At 43.2% G+C, this 22819-nt stretch overlaps 1 protein-coding gene across 2 annotated transcripts in view; it reads right to left on the bottom strand.

The window, feature by feature from the left end:
• Positions 1-22819, bottom strand: part of CNTN5 (contactin 5) — a gene marked incomplete at both ends in the record, with an annotated part of 369931 nt that overhangs the window by 237534 nt on the left and 109578 nt on the right. For both annotated transcript variants that reach the window (XM_080353816.1, XM_080353815.1), the window contains one exon: positions 5209-5332. In XM_080353816.1, the coding sequence (XP_080209942.1) occupies positions 5209-5332 (124 nt within the window). The remainder of the gene's footprint in view (positions 1-5208; positions 5333-22819) is intronic.

Genomic DNA, 22819 nt, shown 5'->3' on the forward strand with positions numbered 1-22819 from the left:
ACTACTTGAGCATTTTACGACCAAAGGAAGGCATCAAGCTTAGTATACAGAACCTGACAGCCCCAGTTGTTATAAGGAGGACAGTTACTCAAAGATACTCTGTGCAGTAACCTATTACTTTGGCAAAGATTTGGATGGAGACATTCTACAACATGTACCTGAAAAAAGCTAAGCTTTGCTGAAAAACACAAGTAAAAACATATCTTCAGCCTCAAAAGATAAAGAATATTCTTTGTTCATTTGCTTGCTTTTTTTTTTTTTTTTTTAATATATTTTTCCCCAAAAATCCTATCGCCCATAAAGGCTTCAGACTTGAAATGTGTAGCAGATGCATCCAGTATGTCAAAAATGGGACTTTCACTCTTATGAAAATCAAAGTTTCAATGCATGTCCTTTGATTAAAGCCTTAGGGCCAGATGAACTTAGAGTTAGCAGAGCTGAGTCTGCACTGTATGAGAGCAAGGAACCTTTCTTTTCCGTTCTTTCAGCATTTGTTCTTCTGGTCCCAAGAAATGGAGAAAATGGATTTAAATAAAGTAGAAGAGCAAGGCTTTTGAAGAGCAGGGAGGTAGATTGATGTACGTAGACCATTATGAAATAAAGAATATTGGCAATGGACAAAGGTAAAACAATATCAACTGGGCCAGGATACACAAAACTCAGAAAAAAATGGTCCAGGGGAGACTGGAATTAGTTGGTGTCTGGTCAAGGGTAAAGCCTGGCAGCCTCCAGGTAAAGAGAAGCTCAGATCAGATGAGGATTCGGCAGAGGGAATGCTAAGTTGAGGGGTGTTTGGGAATTAAATGAAAAGCCTGAACAGTAGAGACAAGGATGGAAGTGAAAGTCAGGTAGAAAAAGACAGGCTGTAGGAAGCCTATTAGAATGTATCACATCTGATCCAAAGCATGAATAATTCCTGAATGAACACTTCTTTTTCTGAGGATTCAGAAGTAGCCCAAAGAGTCTTATAATTTTTCTGCTATGTGAGTGGGTTTTGGGGTTGTTTTTTTGTGTTTATTTGTTTGTTTGTTTTCCCCTGGATATTCTCTGCCAAAAAAACCTCACCTTTCTCATTCATCTCCACAGACTGAAACAACCCCTGCAATAGTAGATTTTGTGTGGTACAGCAATAGATTCCAGCACTCTGGAATAACTTCTAGGGGGCTGCAATATCTCAGTTAAAGAATAGTGATCTGCATATGAAGACTTCTTAGATTTGCTTTTGTGTCAAACTGTATAGAACATGAAATTGTTAAAAGAATGCAAAGAAGAGATAAGCAGTGTAAACAGATATGGCACAGCTATTATGATGCACAGATATTTCCTTCATTGCTAGTTCACAGTCATTCTGAAATTTCAGAGTTGCCTCAGGATACTGCCAGGTATTTCCCAGATTTGCCAGAGTTCACCAAAGACTGGAAGAACTTGGCAATATCTAGACTCCAGAAGCAACTTTAATGAAACAAAATGATTACCAGTTCATCCTATCTTGTTAATATTCATAGTGAATGAGATACAGACAGTAGAATTCGGCTGAAGCAGCTCTGAATTTTTCTTAATCCAAAGGAGTTCCAGAATTCAGATGAAGTGTGAAACAATTATTTGTCCCTTTTTTTCGTGATTGGACTTTCATGAAAGCAGCTGACCTGATGTGGGCATTACCAGGGTGATGGCGGGAGATTTGAAAGCGGTTGTAACTTGGCACTAGCACTCAGTTCCTCAGATCAGCTGATTTGAGCCAGCTCAGCCAGTGCCAGTTGAGTGAAATCTCGAGGTACAGAGAAGCATTTTTTTATTTTTTTTTTCTGATTCCAGCAGTTTTGATCTCGAGATCCGGAAGCCCCCGGCAGCCCTTGCGAGAGCAGCAGACATGGCATGCACATTACCACAGTGACAGCGATCACACCCCCGCCCCGGGCCTTGAAAAATCCTCCGGGAGGGCAGGGGCGCCTGCCCACCAGGTGCTGTGAGGGGCAACCAGCTTGTGTTGTGGATGAGTCCCACCCACACTGTGCTGCAGCAGCGGGTGTGGTAGCTCCTGTTGTAGAGCGCAGAGGTTATCACTTTTTGCTTGTTAGACCCTCTCACCTATTGCCAGTGTCCCAGACCACTGCCAACCATGGTCTCCTCCAGAAAGAGAGCTTTTCTCAAAAAAGACTGCAGCAACTCAAACTGACGGCCTGCCCTGAACCGTGGCTGTTCAGGTCTCCAGCTGCAGGAAGTGCCAGAGCCTGCTGCTGCTGGGGGAGGATGGCCAGCACCCCACATGTGTGAGGTGTGAGCAGGTGCAAGATCTGCTCAGCGTGGTCGCAAAACTTAAGGAGGAGGTTGAGACACTGAGGTCCATCAGGGAGTGTGAACAGGAGGTTGGTGGAGTAACTCCCTGGTATGCCACTCAGAGAGGGTCCAGGGGGATACCTCCTAAAAGGTGATGAACCCCTTGCCCTGTCGGCCAGAGGGCGAAGACCCAAGACAGCCCCTGCCCTGTCGCTGTCAGGCAGAGGTAGGGGACCAAAAAGATAACAAGAGTTGGAAGCGAGTTCCAGTTTGGTGCCGTGGGCAACAACTCTCCCTACCTACTTTGCTTCCCCAGGTGCCCCTCTGTAATAAGTTTGAGGCTCTGGATCTTGAAGAAGAGGTAGGTGGGATGTGGTGCAAGGCCTGCCTACAAGGTCACACAGAAAGAGGCAGTTGACTCCACATCTCAAGACTGCCTCAGATAAGAAAGAAAGAAGGGTAATTGTAGTAGGCAACTCCCTCCTGAGAGGGACAGAGGGCCCAATATGCAGAGTTGACCCTCATCATAGGGAAGTTTGTAGTCTACCTCGAGCCTGGATCAGGGACATCACCAGGACGCTCCCCAACATGATGCACCCAACAGACTACTACCCTCTGCTGATCTTCCAGACAGGTGGGGAGGAAGTTGCATCCTGCAGTCTGAGGGGAATGAAGAAAGATTTCATCATCCTTGTGATGGATGGTAAAGACTCTGGAGCTCAAGTGATCTTCTCTTTCCTCCTTCCATTTTTGGATGACAACATGGGAGGGAATAGAAAAATTCAGTCCATAAATGATTGGCTACAAGGCCGGTGCTATCCCTTGTCCTGGCAGGACAAGGGGTAATGGGTTCAGACTGGAACACAAGAGGTTCCACTTAAATTTGAGAAGAAACTTACCAGTGAGGGTAACAGAGCACTGGAACAGGCTGCCCAGGGGGGTTGTGGAGTCTCCTTCTCTGGAGATATTAAAAACCTGCCTGGACATACTTGTGTAACCTCATCTAGGTGTTCCTGCTCTGGCAGGGGGATTGGACTGGATGATCTTTCGAGGTCCCTTCCAATCCCTGACATTCTGTGATTCTGTGAAAGCTTTCCCTGCACGAACAGCAGTCAGGAAAGTTTGTTTATGAGGCTGCTGACATCAATTAATCTCTGGAGAACTGAAGGAATAGATATTACAAAATGATAAAACAGTCCAGGTTGAAAAGAACCTCAAAAGACCATTTGGTGCCATATTTCATGGGAAAAGGGGACTAAATGAGATTATCTAGCACCTTGTTCAACTGCATCTTGAAAAACTCCAGTGATGGGGAGTCTGCCATGTCCCTGAGGAGATTATTCCAATGAATGAATGTTCTCACACATAAAAATGTTGTTCTTATATTGAGATGAAACCTTTCTTGTATCTGTTGCCTCTTGCCTTCTACATGTGGCTTCTTGTGAAGAGTAAGCCCCTATCCTCTTTATAGCCACACTTTAAGATATGCTGAAAGTCTGTGTTGATGGCATTCTACTGGGAAAATGCAAAAAACAGTTGGACCAAGAAAGAAAGAAGGTGATGTAAATTCTCCAAAGAGATAATCTCTACAAGAATAAAGGGGTTGTCTGGGAGGGCTGAACAAAGGTTTCCCCTCTTTTGGTAGGAATTTGTGCCTTTTTCCCTATGGTCACACACAGTGTTTCATGGAATGATAGCACTTCAACAGGGTGTGGAACTAACGTACTTTTTTATCAAGAAACTGACAAATAGAAACTACTCAAGGAATGTCAATAAGGAAGGACGCAACATAATTTTCATCCTGCAAGGTGAGGAGTTCATGCAATTCCAGTTTCAAGAATTTATTGCCACTTATTCCTAAACTCATGTTACATGCTTTAGTCATGCCTGAGCTGTTTGGAGTGGTTGTGCTATGCATCAGATCCATTTAGTGACTTGCATCGGTTCCAAAGAGACAGAGACAGATTCTGTGTTGTTGTGATGAGGATATCTAAAGATGGTACTGCCTCTGAATTTCTTTCAGCCATAGAAATGTAAATTTTTTGGTTCAAAGAAGTCAAAGAAGAATCCATTCAGAATACTAAAGAATCCACAAGTGAAATAAGTATAATAGGTAGACAATAAAATGCAGGACTGATGATTGTCACCTATTACAAAACACAATGATAAGAGTCCTTATGTTCCCTTTTTAAGTGAAGAATGACTGTGTGAGAAAAGATAAAGTGTCTATGGAAAAAATAATCAACCATATGTTCCCCCAGCCCCCCTACATCACTTGTAATTTGTATAAAATATGAGCAGAGTCAGATATAACAAATGGATAAGGTGACTGAAACATACTGTTTCCACCTGTAGGTGGGCAGCATTAATAAACTGAACTCTCAGACTCACAGGTCGTAACAGATCTGTATAGTAGATATCTGTGGCATAATAGTCTGTGTGGGAAAACAGGCAAGAGACAATGGTTGCAAAGGAATAAGGTGCTGGACTTCTGAGTGAAAAGACACCAGATTTGTCTCAGTCTTTGTATCTTGTATGGCACAGTCATGTCATTCCATGCATCTGTTATTTACAGATTTCCATGTAGAATGGGACAGTATATCATAGATTTAAAGATGTTTAGAAAAAACAAATAAACAATGAAATATTTTGATCTTATTACCTCTTGCAGATGTAAGTCAAAAAAGTCCCTCCATGTGGATAGATAAGATGCACAGAGAACATAATTTTAAATATCAGATATCACTCTGCTTTTATTCACCACCAGTTATGCTTCTTGCTTACTCAATATCACAAAAAGCGTTCAATCAGGACAGTCATTTGTGTCATGAAGCTGTTTCTGTTATGTTGTTCTCTAAAGCACACTGAATCTCAGAGTGGGATTGCATTGACTAATATTCTGAAAACTAAAAAATTTTCTAAAACAGGTACCTGTATGTGGGAGTAGGATTTCCACGAGCTTGACAATTCAGAGATACTTTCTTCTCTTCAGAATCAGTTGGAAAAATCACATCATCTGGCTCTTGTACAAACACTGGCCCATAATCCACACTTTCTGTGGAAAAAGAAGTGCTATAGTTTAGGAAGTCTGAATAAATGTAAATGTATTATAGCTTTTATGAAGTGAGATTAAAGTATGCAAAATTATGTTTGTTTTCCAGAGGTTCATATCACATTACTTCAGATGCAATATTAACAACAAATAGTGAAAGGAAAAAAAAAAAAAAAAAGATAAGGAGGAAATATTACTAAGCGAACAATAAAATACATCAAATACATCGTATGATTTAAGTGTTTATCATGACTTAAAACAACTTTCTCATCAGACATCTTTTGGCTTGAAGTCTAATGAGCTGTTTAGAGAATGAAGCCAGAAAGAGGAGTTAACTCTGCTTATAGAGAGCAAAGTAAACAAAAATTTTCCTGCTGCTTGAAACAGCTTATAAAAAAGTAAGACAATTTTCTCCTTTATTTCCAGGAGTTGCTAAGAAAAATCACTTGTAAAATTAATGGCAGCAGCTGGTGGATACTATTAAATAATACATAGCAAAATCTGACATTTCATTTTCCTCCACTGTCTTCTCTAATTTGGCATACATCTATATCGTCATATAAATTTACATTTCTGAACAAGAAAAGCTGGATAGACACATAGAATACATCTATGATTCCAATTCTTTCACATTGTGAAGAGGGAAGTGTAACCTTCAGAAAGTAAAAAGTTGCCAGAATAGCAATCCTGATCATGCAGGTCTGAATAACTAAGATGCTCACTGTGCTCTAGAAGACTGTGGAATTTAAATCAGCTGAGACTTGCTCCAAACTATTGGATGATTTAGTCAAATTTAGAATGCTGCCCTAATGATTTGGGTCATTAAACTCCTGCACCTGTACTGAGGACAGCACATTAAGCAGTATATAACTTCCTGTTATATTAATATTTGTCCTACCATTACCAACTTGACATAAGAAAGGTACACCTGAAGACTTTGGGCTTTGGTCATTGACTTAAAAAATTATTTACTGCATTGTTCTACTAACTCCATACAACTTGAACTATATATTATGGGTTCACAGTTTTGGGAACTGTGATGTTTTTCATACTGGTAATAGTTCATACTGGTAACAGTTCCAGAAAGTTTGGGTATACAAGAAAAGGTACATGGTACTATGCATCTTGGTACAGAGAAGAAATTCCTGGAGTCTGAATGAGAAATATGGGGGACATAGGTCCATGGTACGCCAGTCCTGCGGTGAAAATGTCCATGTTCTTAAATTCTGTGAGATTTTGGGTTTCTCAATTCTACTATCATATAGTGAAAAGACCACATGAAAACCCATTATGCTAGTCAACCTTCCTTTTTAGTGACTATACACTTGTTACACACTTAGTTTTTTGTCTTTTTACACTGCTATTCAAATGCAGATTTTGAAAATACCTTTACTTTCAGGTATGTATGCTTTTACTGAAATAAATTAAAAAAATTAGCCTGTCAATTTATAAAGACAGCAAAAGAGAACAGCAACAATTAGTAGTTTCGGGTTTTGCATAATTTTTAAGTTTATTAGCCCTTTTTGTCGGACTGTGTAACCCCATCTGGGTGTTCCTTCTCTGGCAGGAGGATTGGACTAGATGATCTTTCGAGGTCCCTTCCAATCCCTAACATTCTGTGATTCTGTGATTCTGTGATTCTGTGAGTGTGGATTGTTGTTCTGCATATTTTCATTACTTCTGTGTCTAGATACATTACGTCAGTTGGATGTATTAGCAGAAATATATTTTCTGTGACAGATATTTGCTCTACAGAGAGATCTGGGCCAGCTGGATCATTGGGCTGAGGCCAATTGCATGAGGTCAACAAGGCCAAGTGCCGGGTCCTGCACTTAGGTAACAACAACCCCAGGCAGCACTACAGGCTCAGGGAACAGTGGCTGGAAAGTGACTGGTGGAAAAGGACCTGGGGGTGTTGATTGACAGCAGCTGAATATGAGCCAGCAGTGTGTCCAGGTGGCGAAAAAGGCCAAGAACATCTTGACTTGTATCAGGAATAGTGTGGCCAGCAGGACTAGAGAAGTGATTGTGCCACTGTACTCAGCACTGGTGAGGCTCCACCTTGAATAATGTGTTCAGTTTTGGGCCCCTCATCACAAGAAGGACATTCAGATACAAGATAGAGTGCAGAGGACATGATGAAGCTGGTGAGGGGCCTGGAGCACAAGTCTGATGAGGAGCAGCTGAGGGAACTGGGTCTGTTCAGTCTGGAGAAAAGGAGGCTGAGGGGAAACCTTATCACTGTCTGCAACTACCTGAAAGGAGGTTGTAGCATGGAGGGTGTTGGTCTCCTCTCCCAAGTAGCAAGTGATAGGACAAGGGGAAATTGCCTCGATTTGCATCAGGGAAGGTTCAGATTGGATATGAGAAAAAATTATTCACAGAAAGGTTTGTCAGGCATTGGAACAGGCTGCCCAGGGAAGTGGTGGAGTCACCATCCCTGGAGCTGTTTAAAAGATGTATACATGAGGTTCTTAGGGACATAGTTTAGTGCCACAGTTAGGTTATAGTTGGACTCAATGACCTTAAGGGTCTCTTTCAACCAAAATGATTCTATGATTCTATGATTATATGATTATTTAAAAAAACCCCACAACAATAAGTGATTTCTGATATGTGCTTATATTATTGAAATTAAAATAACTCCAGTGCCAAGTTTTGAGCACTACAGATGAGACAGACACAGGTGTAATGGAACCAGCTGACAAAACTTATTTTAAGAAAGGAAAATATGGATACAAAATAATTTTATGGAATGCTTCTTATAATTGCATTTCCTGCTTCTTACATTGCAGGAAAGAAAATACTAATGAATGCAGGTGTAAATAATCAGAGCTCCCACCAAGCTTGAATCTAGCAAAATAAAAAATTAATTAATGACTGCAAAACTAAAACATGGGTTTAGATTTAGATGTTATTCCATGCAGATTAGTAGCTATATGAATAGGGAGTATATTCACAACAATTAATTATTTTATCTTCTCCCTAGGAGTGAGTCTGTACATAAAATATAATATGACAGTCTAGGATTGCTGGAAAGAAAAGAAAAAGATGCAATGCTAGGTAGGCACTAGTGTCACTAGGAGTGCAGGTGTTCTTTCTGTCTGCAGTATTTGCAACAGTAATAATGACATACTGTGTTGCACTTTCCTTTTGGAAAAAAAACAAAAACAAAACCAAAATGAACTCTTTAGGTGGAGGCTGGTATTCTTAATGGTAGTGGCCAAATGGATACTTGTGTTATGTGGAATGAGAACAGGTTTTACTTCTGCCTGCCATGAAGACAAAGGTAACAGAGAAAGTTCAGTGAATGCAAGTCATGCTCCTAAAAGATTAAAATATGTAGTTAGCTGCTTCTCTGCATTTCAGATGAGTGTGGAGTACCAACAGAGATTATTTGGAGACTCAGAAGCAATATAATAATAAATGACATGTTCATCAGTTTGTAGCTAAATTGGCTAAATTAATTCTTAGTTAGATCACCTGGATTGCAACAGAATAATTGAAGAAAAGGGTCTATTCTGAAGAAACCAAAGCACTTGCAGAAAATACAAGGCTATAAACTTATAAATTATCAAGCTTAATAAAGGTTTAGTAAATAAAATGCAATGGGGTGTGATATATTATATGCAAGAAAACATAACAGATTACCTAATGATACTGCCTTGATAAAACTCCAGTGACAGACTTGAAATTCAAAATCTTAAGTGTTCTATGCCTTGTTTCTTAATTTCCAAAGCAATAAAGAAAATAGTCTGCCAATGTAAATATTTCATTTAAATATTTTTAAAATATTTAAAAACTGTTATTTTAAAATTAAAATACAGATCACCTTGTAATTAAAGAGAAAACTTTTAGCTTTCTTATACATAAAGCTAATGAAAGCTCAAATAAAAAGACCCTCAGGATCATCAAGTCTAACCACAACCTAACTCTGGCACTAAACTATGTCCCTAAGAACCTCATGTATACATCTTTTAAACACCTCCAGGGATAGTGAATCCACCACTTCCCTGGGCAGCCTGTTCCAATGCCTGACAACCCTTTCCATGAAGAATTTTTTCATAATATCCAATCTAAACCTCCTCTGGTGCAACTTGAGGCCATTCCCTCTCATTCTATCACTTGCTACTTGGGAGAAGAGACCAACACCCTCCATGCTACAACCTCCTTTCTGGTAGTTGCAGACAGTGATAAGGTCTCCCCTCAGCCTCCTTTTCTCCAGACTCAACAGACCCAGTTCCCTCAGCTGCTCCTCATCAGACTTGTGCTCCAGACCCCTCACCAGCTTTGTCATCTCCTCTGCACTCTCTCTAGTACCTGAATGTCCTTCTGGTGATGAGAGGCCCAAAACTGAACACCGTATTCAAGGTGGGGCCTGTTGGTCTTTCATGGTGGGATGAGACTCAGGGATGCAGAACGCTACTCCCTTCCCCTAATACAGATAATAGAGGTGAAGCCAGGTTGTGCAGCATGCAGAGAGTCATAGTGTGATGCTACAGATCTGCAGGAGTATTCAGTCATGGCTGAGGAGTGAATTGGACTGGATGGTGACCTCACAACCTGAAATCTTTGAAAGTGGGCGATGTGAAGAGTCACTCTAAATTTAAGTAATTTATGCATTTTCCTAGAAAGAACAAGGAAAAAAAAGTGTGTGTGCATAGTACCACTCATAATACAGATATTTCTAACATTGCAGGATAAAAGTCTGAACTTCCAGGAAAATTTTAATAAAATTTTGAATCTCTTTTACCCTCTCATCAATTTGTCAGCAGTTTTCAGTATTTTCTTATCAAAGTAGGCACTTAAGGAAAAATAACCTTAATTTATAATTTTAAACATTAGAAAAGGATAATGAGAGGCTGTGAGGTTACTGCAGCCATGGGTCAAGATGCTCTCCCCACAAAAACAGGTGTGACAGTGGGCTTTCCATGTTGACTATTTTGTCCATGAGCCCAAGTTAAGGAGTTTGTCCATCCCAGTGTGTTTGAACAAGGCTGAAGGCCCTTTTTCCTGGACAGCCAAAGGCAGGGCATTCCATTGGAACCCCTGGTGTGTCACAGCAGGCAGAATGTTGGTGGTGGCCATATCACAGAGTTGGTGACACAGGAGCCTAGGACAGGTAGAGAAAGGGCTGTGGGATGAGCCGGCCCAGACTGGAGGGGAGCAGGCAGGTGAGCGAGGGCTGAGGTGAGAGCACAGGGAGGAGGGCAGGGCTGGTGTACTCGGGAAGAAAACAGGGCTTGTCACTGGTGATTGCTTCTCCTTTCTCTTCCAGAGCCAGAGCCTCACACAGGGCAGGGCAAGACCATGGTGAACTCCTGTCCTCAGCCACAAAGCGAGAGACTCACTACCTTCTGAAAGGATGCTGAAGCTAAGTTAAGGCATCAAGACCCTAGAAGAGCCCTGGGCTGCCTATTGTAAGTGGAGCTGTCCCTTAGCTTTTTATCCTGTATTGAAATCTGCAGACCCAGAATGGCAAAGGACCAGATCATGATTAATTAATGTTCTCAGCAATAAAAGATGAGAGAAAAGATATCATCTACAAGGACACAGAAAAAAAAAGTTATGATATCAAGAGTCTGGCAGAAAGTTGTGCAGAGGATGACAAAGCTAGGCCAGGAAGGCTGCCTCCTTGTTTATTCTCATTTCTCTTAAAACCAAAGCTCACAAAAAAGGCAGAACGAGACCATGGCTCAACTCTGTAATCAGCCACAAACCCAGGGACATCTGTTATCTCCTACAGAGATATAGACTGTAGGTAAAGGAATCAAGACTCTAGACGGGAAAGGGCAGTCAGTGCCCAGATTTTCCAGAGTACACAGGCTGAGACAGAGTGGTTGCACATTTGTTTTTTTCTCCTGCCTTTCAGAGCCGAAGCTCAGAAAGGGGTGTGACCAGTGGATTGCACACGACCTAAATCAAGCAGAAATCCAGAGGGATCTCCAACCGTGTACAGAGATATGGATGCTAAGTTAAGGAATCAAGAGTCTGGAAAAGGGCTGGGTAGAGGGTAACAAATGTGAATGAGGGTGTCTGAGGCATTGTTTTTTATCCTGCCTTTACAGCCACAGATGTAAAGAGTCGGAACCAGAACATAGCGATCCCCTGATTTCTACAATGAAATCCTTGACATCTAGAAGGATGTTACGATTAAGGTCAGTTATCAAGAGTCTGGAATAAAATTTTTTGGGATCCTCATGTTGAGACAGGGTGGTTGTGCCTTGTCTTTTTTCCTGCCTTTCAGAGCAAAAGCTCAGAAAGGGGCATTGCCAGAGCATTGCAGACTCCCATAATCCGACAAAAATCCAGAGCCATCTCCTACCTGCTACAGAGATATGGATGTTAACTTAAGGAACCAAGAGTCTGGCAAAAGGCTGGGTAGAGGTGACAAAAGTGAACGAGAGCGTCTGAGACATTTTTTTTTATCCTGCCTTTACAGCAACAGATGTAAAGAGTCAGGACCACAACTTGGTTATCCCCTGTTGTCAACAATATAAGCCTTGACATCTGCTGTCATCTAGAAGGATGTTAAGATTAAGGTCAGTAATTAAGAGTATGGAACAAAATTTTCCGGGACATACAAGTTGAGAGAGGGTGGCTGCGTCTTTTTCTTTTCCCTCTTTTTATTAGCCTAATCAAAGCAAGGGGCATGATCAGAGCATTGCACACTGCTGTAAAAAGCCACAAATCCAGAGCCATCTCCTTCCTGCAATAGAGATATGGATGCTAAGTTAAGCAATCAAGAGTCTGGCAGAGGGCTGGGCAGAGGGTGACAACTGTGAACGAGGGTGTCTGAGGCATTGCTTTTTATCCTGCCTTTACAGCCACAAACGAAAATGCCAGGACCAGAACATGGTGATCCCCTGTTCTCAACAATTCAAGACTTGACATTTGCTGTCATATACAAGGATGTTAAGATTAAGGTCAGTTATCAAGAGTCTGGAATAAAATGTTCTGGGATCCGCATGTTGAGACAGGGTGGTTGCGCCTTGTCTTTTTTCTGCCTTTCAGAGCCAAAGTGCAGAATGGGGCATTGCCAGAGCATTGTAGACTCCCATAATCAGACAAAAATCCAGAGGCATCTCCCACCTGCTACAGAAATATGGATTCTAAGATAAGGAATCAAGAGTCTGTCAGAGGGCTGGGTAGAGGGTGACAAATGTGAACGAGGGTGTCAGGGGCATTGTTTTTTACTCTGCCTTTATAGCCACAGACGTAAAAGCCAGGACCAGAATATGGTGATCCCCTATTCTCAACAATCTTCTGTCATCTACATGGATGTTAAGATTAAGGTCAGGTATCAAGATTCTTGACTAAACTTTTCTGGGATCCTCATTTTGAGACAGAGTGTTTGCGCCTTGTCTTTTTTCGTGCCTTTCATAGCCAAGTTTCAGAAAGGGGTATGGCCAGAGCATTGCGCACTGCCGTAAAAAGCCACAAATCCAGAGCCATCTCCTACCTGCAATAGAGATATGGATGCTAAGTTAAGGAATCAAGAGTCTGGCAGAGGGCTGGGCAGAGGGTGACAACTGTGAATGAGGGTGTCTGAGGCATCGTTTTTTATCCTGCCTTTACAGCCACAGATGTAAAGAGTCAGGACCAGAACATAGCGATCCCCTGATTTCTACAATGCAATCCTTGACATCTAGAATGATGCTAAGATTAAGGTCAGTTATCAAGACTTTGGACTAAAATTTTCTGGGATGCAAATATTGAGACAGAGTGGTTGTGCCTTGTCTATTTTCGTGCCTTTCATAGCCAAGTCTCAGAAAGGGGTATGGCCAGAGCATTGCATACTCACATGATCAGGCACAAGTCCAGAGCAATCTCCTAACTTCTACAGAGATACGGATGCTAAGTTAAGGAATCGAATCTGGAAGAGTGCTGGGCAGAGGGTGACAACGGTGAACGAGGGTGTCAGGGGCATTGTTTTTTACCCTGCCTTTACAGCCACAAACGAAAATGCCAGGACCAGAACATGGTGATCCCCTACTCTCAACAATCTTCTGTCACATACAAGGATGCTAAGATTAAGGTCAGTTATCAAGAGTCTGGAATAGGATTTTCTGGGGTCCTCATGTTGAGACAGGGTGGTTGTGTCTTGTCTTTTTTCTGCCTTTCAGAGCCAAAGTGCAGAAAGGGGCATTGCCAGAGCATTGCGGACTCCCATAATCCAAAAAAAATCCAGAGGCATCTCCCACCTGCTACAGAAATACGGATGCTAAGTTAAGGAATCAAGAGTCTGGCTGAGAGCTGGGTAGAGGGTTGACAACGGTGAACAAGGGTGTCAGGGGCATTGGTTTTTATCCTGCCTTTACAGCCACAGATGTAAAGAGTCAGGACCAGAACATGGTGAACCCCTGTTCTCAACAATTCAAGACTTGACATCTGCTGTCATCTACAAGGATGTTAAGATTAAGGTCAGTTATCAAGAGTCTGGACTAAAATGTTCTGGGATCCACATGTTGAGACAGGGTGGTTGCGCCTTGTCTTTCTTCTGCCTTTCAGAAACAAGGCTCGGAAAGGGGCATGGCCAGAGCATTGCAGACTCCCATAATCAGACAAAAATCCAGAGGCATGTCCCACCTGCTACAGAAATACGGATTCTAAGTTAAGGAATCAAGAGTCTGTCAGAGGGCTAGCTAGAGGGTGACAACGGTGAACGAGGATGTCAGGGGCATTGTTTTTTACCCTGCCTTTACAGCCACAGATGTAAAAACCAGGACCAGAACATGGTGATCCCCTCTTGCCAACTATGCAAGCCTTGACATCTGCTGTCACATACAAGGATGTTAAGATTAAGGTCAGTTATCAAGAGTCTGGAATAAAATGTTCTGGGATCCTCATGTTGAAACAGGATGGTTGCGCCTTGTCTTTTTTCTGCCTTTCAGAGCCAAAGTGCAGAAAGGGCCACTGCCAGAGCATTGCGGACTCCCATAATCCGAAAAAATACAGAGCCATCCCCTACCTGCTACAGAGATATGGATTCTAAGATAAGGAATCAAGAGTCTGGCAGAGGGCTGGGTAGAGGGTGACAAATGTGAACGAGGGTGTCTGAGGCATTGTTTTTTATCCTGCCTTTACAGCCACAGATGTAAAGAGTCAGGACCAGAACATATCGATCCCCTGATTTCTACAATGCAGTCCTTGACATCTAGAAGGATGCTAAGGTCAGTTATCAAGACTCTGGACTAAAATTTTCTGGGATGCAAATATTGAGACAGAGTGGTTGCGCCTTGTCTTTTTTCGTGCCTTTCATAGCCATGTTTCAGAAAGGGGAATGGCCAGAGCACTGCGCACTCACATGATCAGGGACAAGTCCAGAGCAATCTCCTAACTTCTACAGAGATACGGATGCTAAGTTAAGGAATCGAATCTGGAAGAGTGCTGGGCAGAGGGTGACAACGGTGAACGAGGGTGTCAGGGGCATTGTTTTTTACCCTGCCTTTACAGCCGCAGGCGTAAAAGCCAGGACCAGAACATGGTGATCCCCTTCTCTCAACAATCTTCTGTCACATACAAGGATGCTAAGATTAAGGTCAGTTATCAAGAGTCTGGAATAGGATTTTCTGGGGTCCTCATGTTGAGACATGGTGGTTGTGTCTTGTCTTTTTTCTGCCTTTCAGAGCCAAAGTGCAGAAAGGGGCATTGCCAGAGCATTGCGGACTCCCATAATCCGAAAAAAATCCAGAGGCATCTCCCACCTGCTACAGAAATACGGATTCTAAGTTAAGGAATCAAGAGTCTGGCAGAGGGCTGGGTAGAGGTTGACAATGGTGAACAAGGGTGTCAGGGGCATTGTATTTTATCCTGCCTTTGCAGCCACAGAAGAAACAACCAGGACCAGAACATGGTTATCCCCTGTTGTCAGCTATGCACGCCTTGACATCTGCTGTCATCTACAAGGATGTTAAGATTAAGGTCAGTAATTAAGAGTATGGAACAAAATTTTCCGGGACATACAAATTGAGAGAGGGTGGCTGCGTCTTTTTCTTTTCCCTCTTTTTATTAGCCTAATCAAAGCAAGGGGCATGATCAGAGCATTGCGCACTGCCGTAAAAAGCCACAAATCCAGAGCCATCTCCTTCCTGCAATAGAGATATGGATGATAAGTTAAGCAATCAAGAGTCTGGCAGAGGGCTGGGCAGAGGGTGACAACTGTGAACGAGGGTGTCTGAGGCATTGTTTTTTATCCTGCCTTTACAGCCACAGATGTAAAGAGTCAGGACCAGAACATAGCGATCCCTTGATTTCTACAATGCAATCCTTGACATCTAGAAGGATGCTAAGATTAAGGTCAGTTATCAAGACTCTGGACTAAAATTTTCTGGGATGCAAATATTGAGACAGAGTGGTTGCGCCTTGTCTTTTTTCGTGCCTTTCATAGCCAAGTTTCAGAAAGGGGTATGGCCAGAGCATTGCGCACTCACATGATCAGGGACAAGTCCAGAGCAATCTCCTACCTTCTACAGAGATACGGATGCTAAGTTAAGGAATCGAATCTGGAAGAGTGCTGGGCAGAGGGTGACAACGGTGAACGAGGGTGTCAGGGGCATTGTTTTTTACCCTGCCTTTACAGCCACAGAAGAAACAACCAGGACCAGAACATGGTGATCCCCTACTCTCAACAATCTTCTGTCACATACAAGGATGCTAAGATTAAGGTCAGTTATCAAGAGTTTGGAATAGGATTTTTCTGGGGTCCTCATGTTGAGACAGGGTGGTTGTGTCTTGTCTTTTTTCTGCCTTTCAGAGCCAAAGTGCAGAAAGGGGCATTGCCAGAGCATTGCGGACTCCCATAATCCAAAAAAAATCCAGAGGCATCTCCCACCTGCTACAGAAATACGGATTCTAAGTTAAGGAATCAAGAGTCTGGCAGAGGGCTGGGTAGAGGTTGACAATGGTGAACAAGGGTGTCAGGGGCATTGTATTTTATCCTGCCTTTGCAGCCACAGAAGAAACAACCAGGACCAGAACAGGTTGATCACCTGTTGCCAGCTATGCACGCCTTGACATCTGCTGTCATCTACAAGGATGTTAAGATTAAGGTCAGTTATCAAGAGTCTGGAATAAAATGTTTTGGGATCCGCATGTTGAAACAGGATGATTGCGCCTTGTCTTTTTTCTGCCTTTCAGAAACAAGGCTCGGAAAGGGACATGGCCAGAGCATTGCAGACTCCCATAATCAGACAAAAATCCAGAGGCATGTTCCACCTGCTACAGAAATACGGATTCTAAGTTAAGGAATCAAGAGTCTGGCAGAGGGCTGGCTAGAGGTGACAACGGTGAAAGAGGATGTCAGGGGCATTGTTTTTTACCTTGCCTTTACAGCCACAGATCTGCTGTCATCTACAAGAATGTTAAGATTAAGGTCAGTTATCAAGAGTCTGGAATAAAATTTTATCGGATCCGCATGTTGAGACAGGGTGGTTGCGCCTTGTCTTTTTTCTGCCTTTCAGAGCCAAAGTGCAGAAAGGGCCACTGCCAGACCATTGCGGACTCCCATAATCCGAAAAAAATCCAGAGCCATCTCCCACCTTCTACAGAGATACGGATTCTAAGATAAGGAATCAAGAGTCTGTCAGAGGGCTGGGTAGAGGGTGACAATTGTGAACGAGGGTGTCTCAGGCGTTGTTTTTTATGCTGCCTTTATAGCCACAGATGTAAAGAGTCAGGACCAGAACATGGTGAGCCCCTGTTCCCAGCTATGCACGCCTTGACATCTGCTGTCACATACAAGGATGTTAAGATTAAGGTCAGTTATCAAGAGTCTGGAATAAAATGTTCTGGGATCCTCATGTTGAAACGGGATGGTTGCGCCTTGTCTTTTTTCTGCCTTTCAGAGCCAAAGTGCAGAAAGGGCCACTGCCAGAGCATTGCGGACACCCATAATCCGAAAAAAATCCAGAGCCATCTCCTACCTGCTACAGAGATACGGATTCTAAGATAAGGAATCAAGAGTCTGGCAGAGGGCTGGGTAGAGGGTGACAAATGTGAACGAGGGTGTCTGAGGCATTGTTTTTTATCCTGCCTTTACAGCCACAGATGTAAAGAATAAAATAGGACCAGAACATGGTGATCACCTGTTGCCAGCTATGCACGCCTTGACATCTGCTGTCATCTACAAGGATGTTAAGATTAAGGTCAGTTATCAAGAGTCTGGACTAAAATGTTCTGGGATCCTTATGTTGAAACAGGATGGTTACGCTTTGTCTTTTTTCTGCCTTTCAGAGCCAAAGTGCAGAAAGGGCCACTGCCAGAGCATTGCGGACACCCATAATCCAACAAAAATCCAGAGGCATCTCCCACCTGCTACAGAAATACGGATTCTAAGTTAAGGAATCAAGAGTCTGGCAGAGGGCTGAGTAGAGGTTGACAATGGTGAACAAGGGTGTCAGGGGCATTGTTTTTTATCCTGCCTTTACAGTCACAGAAGAAAAAACCAGGACCAGAACATGGTGATCACCTGTTGCCAGCTATGCACGCCTTGACATCTGCTGTCATCTACAAGGATGTTAAGATTAAGGTCAGTTATCAAGAGTCTGGAATAAAATTTTATGGGATAGGCATGTTGAGACAGGGTGGTTGCGCCTTGTCTTTTTTCTGACTTTCAGAAACAAGGCTCAGAAAGGGGTATGGACAGAGCATTGCGCAGTTTTGCAATCATCCACAAGTCCAGAGCCATCTCCTACCTGCTACAAAGATACGGATTCTAAGTTAAGGAATCAAGAGTCGGTCGAGGGCTGGGTAGAGGGTGACAATTGTGAACGAGGGTGTCTCAGGCATTGTTTTTTATCCTGCCTTTACAGCCACAGACGTAAAAGCCAGGACCAGAATATGGTGATCCCCTATTCTCAACAATTCAAGACTTGACATCTGCTGTCACATACAAGGATGTTAAGATTAAGGTCAGTTATCAAGAGTCTGGAATAAAATTTTATCGGATCCGCATGTTGAGACAGGGTGGTTGCGCCTTGTCTTTTTTCTGCCTTTCAGAGCCAAAGTGCAGAAAGGGACATTGGCAGAGCATTGCGGACTCCCATAATCCGGAAAAAAGTCCAGAGCCATCTCCTACCTGCTACAGAAATACGGATTCTAAGATAAGGAATCAAGAGTCTGTCAGAGGGCTGGGTAGAGGGTGACAAATGTGAACGAGGGTGTCAGGGGCATTGTTTTTTACCCTGCCTTTATAGCCACAGATGTAAAAGCCAGGACCAGAATATGGTGATCCCCTATTCTCAACAATCTTCTGTCATCTACATGGATGTTAAGATTAAGGTCAGTTATCAAGACTCTGGACTAAAATTTTCTGGGATGCAAATATTGAGACAGAGTGGTTGCGCCTTGTCTTTTTTCGTGCCTTTCATAGCCATGTTTCAGAAAGGGGTATGGCCAGAGCAGTGCGCACTCGCGTAATCAGCCACAAGTCCAGAGCCATCTACTACCTTCTACAGAGATACGGATGCTAAGTTAAGGAATCGAATCTGGAAGAGTGCTGGGCAGAGGGTGACAACGGTGAACGAGGGTGTCAGGGGCATTGTTTTTTACCCTGCCTTTACAGCCACAGAAGAAACAACCAGGACCAGAACATGGTGATCCCCTACTCTCAACAATCTTCTGTCACATACAAGGATGCTAAGATTAAGGTCAGTTATCAAGAGTCTGGAATAGGATTTTCTGGGGTCCTCATGTTGAGACAGGGTGGTTGTGTCTTGTCTTTTTTCTGCCTTTCAGAGCCAAAGTGCAGAAAGGGGCATTGCCAGAGCATTGCGGACTCCCATAATCCGAAAAAAATCCAGAGGCATCTCCCACCTGCTACAGAAATACAGATTCTAAGTTAAGGAAACAAGAGTCTGGCAGAGGGCTGGGTCGAGGTTGACAATAGTGAACAAGGGTGTCAGGGGCATTGTTTTTTATCCTGCCTTTACAGCCACAGAAGAAACAACCAGGACCAGAACATGGTGATCACCTGTTGCCAGCTATGCACGCCTTGACATCTGCTGTCATCTACAAGGATGTTAAGATTAAGGTCAGTTATCAAGAGTCTGGACTAAAATGTTCTGGGATCCGCATGTTGAGACAGGGTGGTTGCGCCTTGTCTTTTTTCTGCCTTTCAGAAACAAGGCTCGGAAAGGGGCAGGGCCAGAGCATTGCAGACTCCCATAATCAGACAAAAATCCAGAGGCATGTCCCACCTGCTATAGAAATACGGATTCTATGTTAAGGAATCAAGAGTCTGGCAGAGGGCTGGGTAGAGGTGACAACGGTGAACAAGGATGTCAGGGGCATTGTTTTTTACCCTGCCTTTACAGCCGCAGGCGTAAAAGCCAGGACCAGAACATGGTGATCCCCTCTTGCCAACTATGCAAGCCTTGACATCTGCTGTCACATACAAGGATGTTAAGATTAAGGTCAGTTATCAAGAGTCTGGAATAAAATTTTATGGGATACGCATGTTGAGACAGGGTGGTTGCGCCTTGTCTTTTTTCTGACTTTCAGCAACAAGGCTCAGAAAGGGGTATGGACAGAGCATTGCGCAGTTTTGTAATCATCCACAAGTCCAGAGCCATCTCCTACCTGCTACAGAGATACGGATTCTAAGATAAGGAATCAAGAGTCTGGCAGAGGGCTGGGTAGAGGGTGACAATTATGAACGAGGGTGTCAGGGGCATTGTTTTTTATCCTGCCTTTACAGCCACAGAAGAAACAACCAGGACCAGAATATGGTGATCCCCTATTCTCAACAATTCAAGACTTGACATCTGCTGTCACATACAAGGATGTTAAGATTAAGGTTAGTTATCAAGAGTCTGGAATAAAATTTTATGGGATCCGCATGTTGAGACAGGGTGGTTGCGCCTTGTCTTTTTTCTGCCTTTCAGAGCCAAAGTGCAGAAAGGGGCATTGCCAGAGCATTGCGGACTCCCATAATCCGGAAAAAAGTCCAGAGCCATCTCCTACCTGCTACAGAAATACGGATTCTAAGATAAGGAATCAAGAGTCTGGCAGAGGGCTGGGTAGAGGATGACAAATGTGAACGAGGGTGTCAGGGGCATTGTTTTTTACCCTGCCTTTATAGCCACAGACGTAAAAGCCAGGACCAGAATATGGTGATCCCCTATTCTCAACAATCTTCTGTCATCTACATGGATGTTAAGATTAAGGTCAAGTATCAAGATTCTTGACTAAACTTTTCTGGGATCCTCATTTTGAGACAGAGTGTTTGCGCCTTGTCTTTTTTCGTGCCTTTCATAGCCAAGTTTCAGAAAGGGGTATGGCCAGAGCACTGCGCACTCGCGTAATCAGCCACAAGTCCAGAGCCATCTACTACCTTCTACAGAGATACGGATGCTAAGTTAAGGAATCGAATCTGGAAGAGTGCTGGGTAGAGGGTGACAACGGTGAAAGAGGGTGTCAGGGGCATTGTTTTTTACCCTGCCTTTACAGCCGCAGGCGTAAAAGCCAGGACCAGAACATGGTGATCCCCTTCTCTCAACAATCTTCTGTCACATACAAGGATGCTAAGATTAAGGTCAGTTATCAAGAGTCTGGAATAGGATTTTCTGGGGTTCTCATGTTGAGACTGGGTGGTTGTGTCTTGTCTTTTTTCTGCCTTTCAGAGCCAAAGTGCAGAAAGGGCCACTGCCAGACCATTGCGGACACCCATAATCCGAAAAAAATCCAGAGCCATCTCTCACCGTCTACAGAGATACGGATGCTAAGATAAGGAATCAAGAGTCTGTCAGAGGGCTGGGTAGAGGGTGACAATTGTGAACGAGGGTGTCTCAGGCGTTGTTTTTTATCCTGCCTTTACAGCCACAGAAGTAAAGAGTCAGGACCAGAACATGGTGAGCCCCTGTTCCCAGCTATGCACGCCTTGACATCTGCTGTCACATACAAGGATGTTAAGATTAAGGTCAGTTATCAAGAGTCTGGAATAAAATGTTCTGGGATCCTCATGTTGAAACAGGATGGTTGCGCCTTGTCTTTTTTCTGCCTTTCAGAGCCAAAGTGCAGAAAGGGCCACTGCCAGAGCATTGCGGACACCCATAATCCGAAAAAAATCCAGAGGCATCTCCCACCTGCTACAGAGATACGGATTCTAAGATAAGGAATCAAGAGTCTGGCAAAGGGCTGGGTAGAGGGAGACAAATGTGAACGAGGGTGTCTGAGGCATTGTTTTTTATCCTGCCTTTACAGCCACAGAAGAATAAAATAGGACCAGAACATGGTGATCACCTGTTGCCAGCTATGCACGCCTTGACATCTGCTGTCATCTACAAGGATGTTAAGATTAAGGTCAGTTATCAAGAGTCTGGACTAAAATGTTCTGGGATCCTTATGTTGAAACAGGATGGTTGCGCTTTGTCTTTTTTCTGCCTTTTAGAGCCAAAGTGCAGAAAGGGCCACTGCCAGAGCATTGCGGACACCCATAATCCAACAAAAATCCAGAGGCATCTCCCACCTGCTACAGAAATACGGATTCTAAGTTAAGGAATCAAGAGTCTGGCAGAGGGCTGGGTAGAGGTTGACAATGGTGAACAAGGGTGTCAGGAGCATTGTTTTTTATCCTGCCTTTACAGTCACAGAAGAAAAAACCAGGACCAGAACATGGTGATCACCTGTTGCCAGCTATGCACGCCTTGACATCTGCTGTCATCTACAAGGATGTTAAGATTAAGGTCAGTTATCAAGAGTCTGGAATAAAATTTTATGGGATACGCATGTTGAGACAGGGTGGTTGCGCCTTGTCTTTTTTCTGACGTTCAGAAACAAGGCTCAGAAAGGGGTATGGACAGAGCATTGCGCAGTTTTGCAATCATCCACAAGTCCAGAGCCATCTCCTACCTGCTACAAAGATACGGATTCTAAGATAAGGAATCAAGAGTCTTTCGAGGGCTGGGTAGAGGGTGACAATTGTGAACGAGGGTGTCTGAGGCATTGTTTTTTATCCTGCCTTTACAGCCACAGACGTAAAAGCCAGGACCAGAATATGGTGATCCCCTATTCTCAACAATTCAAGACTTGACATCTGCTGTCACATACAAGGATGTTAAGATTAAGGTCAGTTATCAAGAGTCTGGAATAAAATTTTATCGGATCCGCATGTTGAGACAGGGTGGTTGCGCCTTATCTTTTTTCTACCTTTCAGAGCCAAAGTGCAGAAAGGGACATTGGCAGAGCATTGCGGACTCCCATAATCCGGAAAAAAGTCCAGAGCCATCTCCTACCTGCTACAGAGATACGGATTCTAAGATAAGGAATCAAGAGTCTGGCAGAGGGCTGGGTAGAGGGTGACAAATGTGAACGAAGGTGTCAGGGGCATTGTTTTTTACCCTGCCTTTATAGCCACAGATGTAAAAGCCAGGACCAGAATATGGTGATCCCCTATTCTCAACAATCTTCTGTCATCTACATGGATGTTAAGATTAAGGTCAAGTATCAAGATTCTTGACTAAACTTTTCTGGGATCCTCATTTTGAGACA

The sequence above is a fragment of the Nesoenas mayeri genome (assembly GCF_963082525.1).
Source record: "Nesoenas mayeri genome assembly, chromosome: 1".
NCBI lineage: Eukaryota > Metazoa > Chordata > Aves > Columbiformes > Columbidae > Nesoenas > Nesoenas mayeri.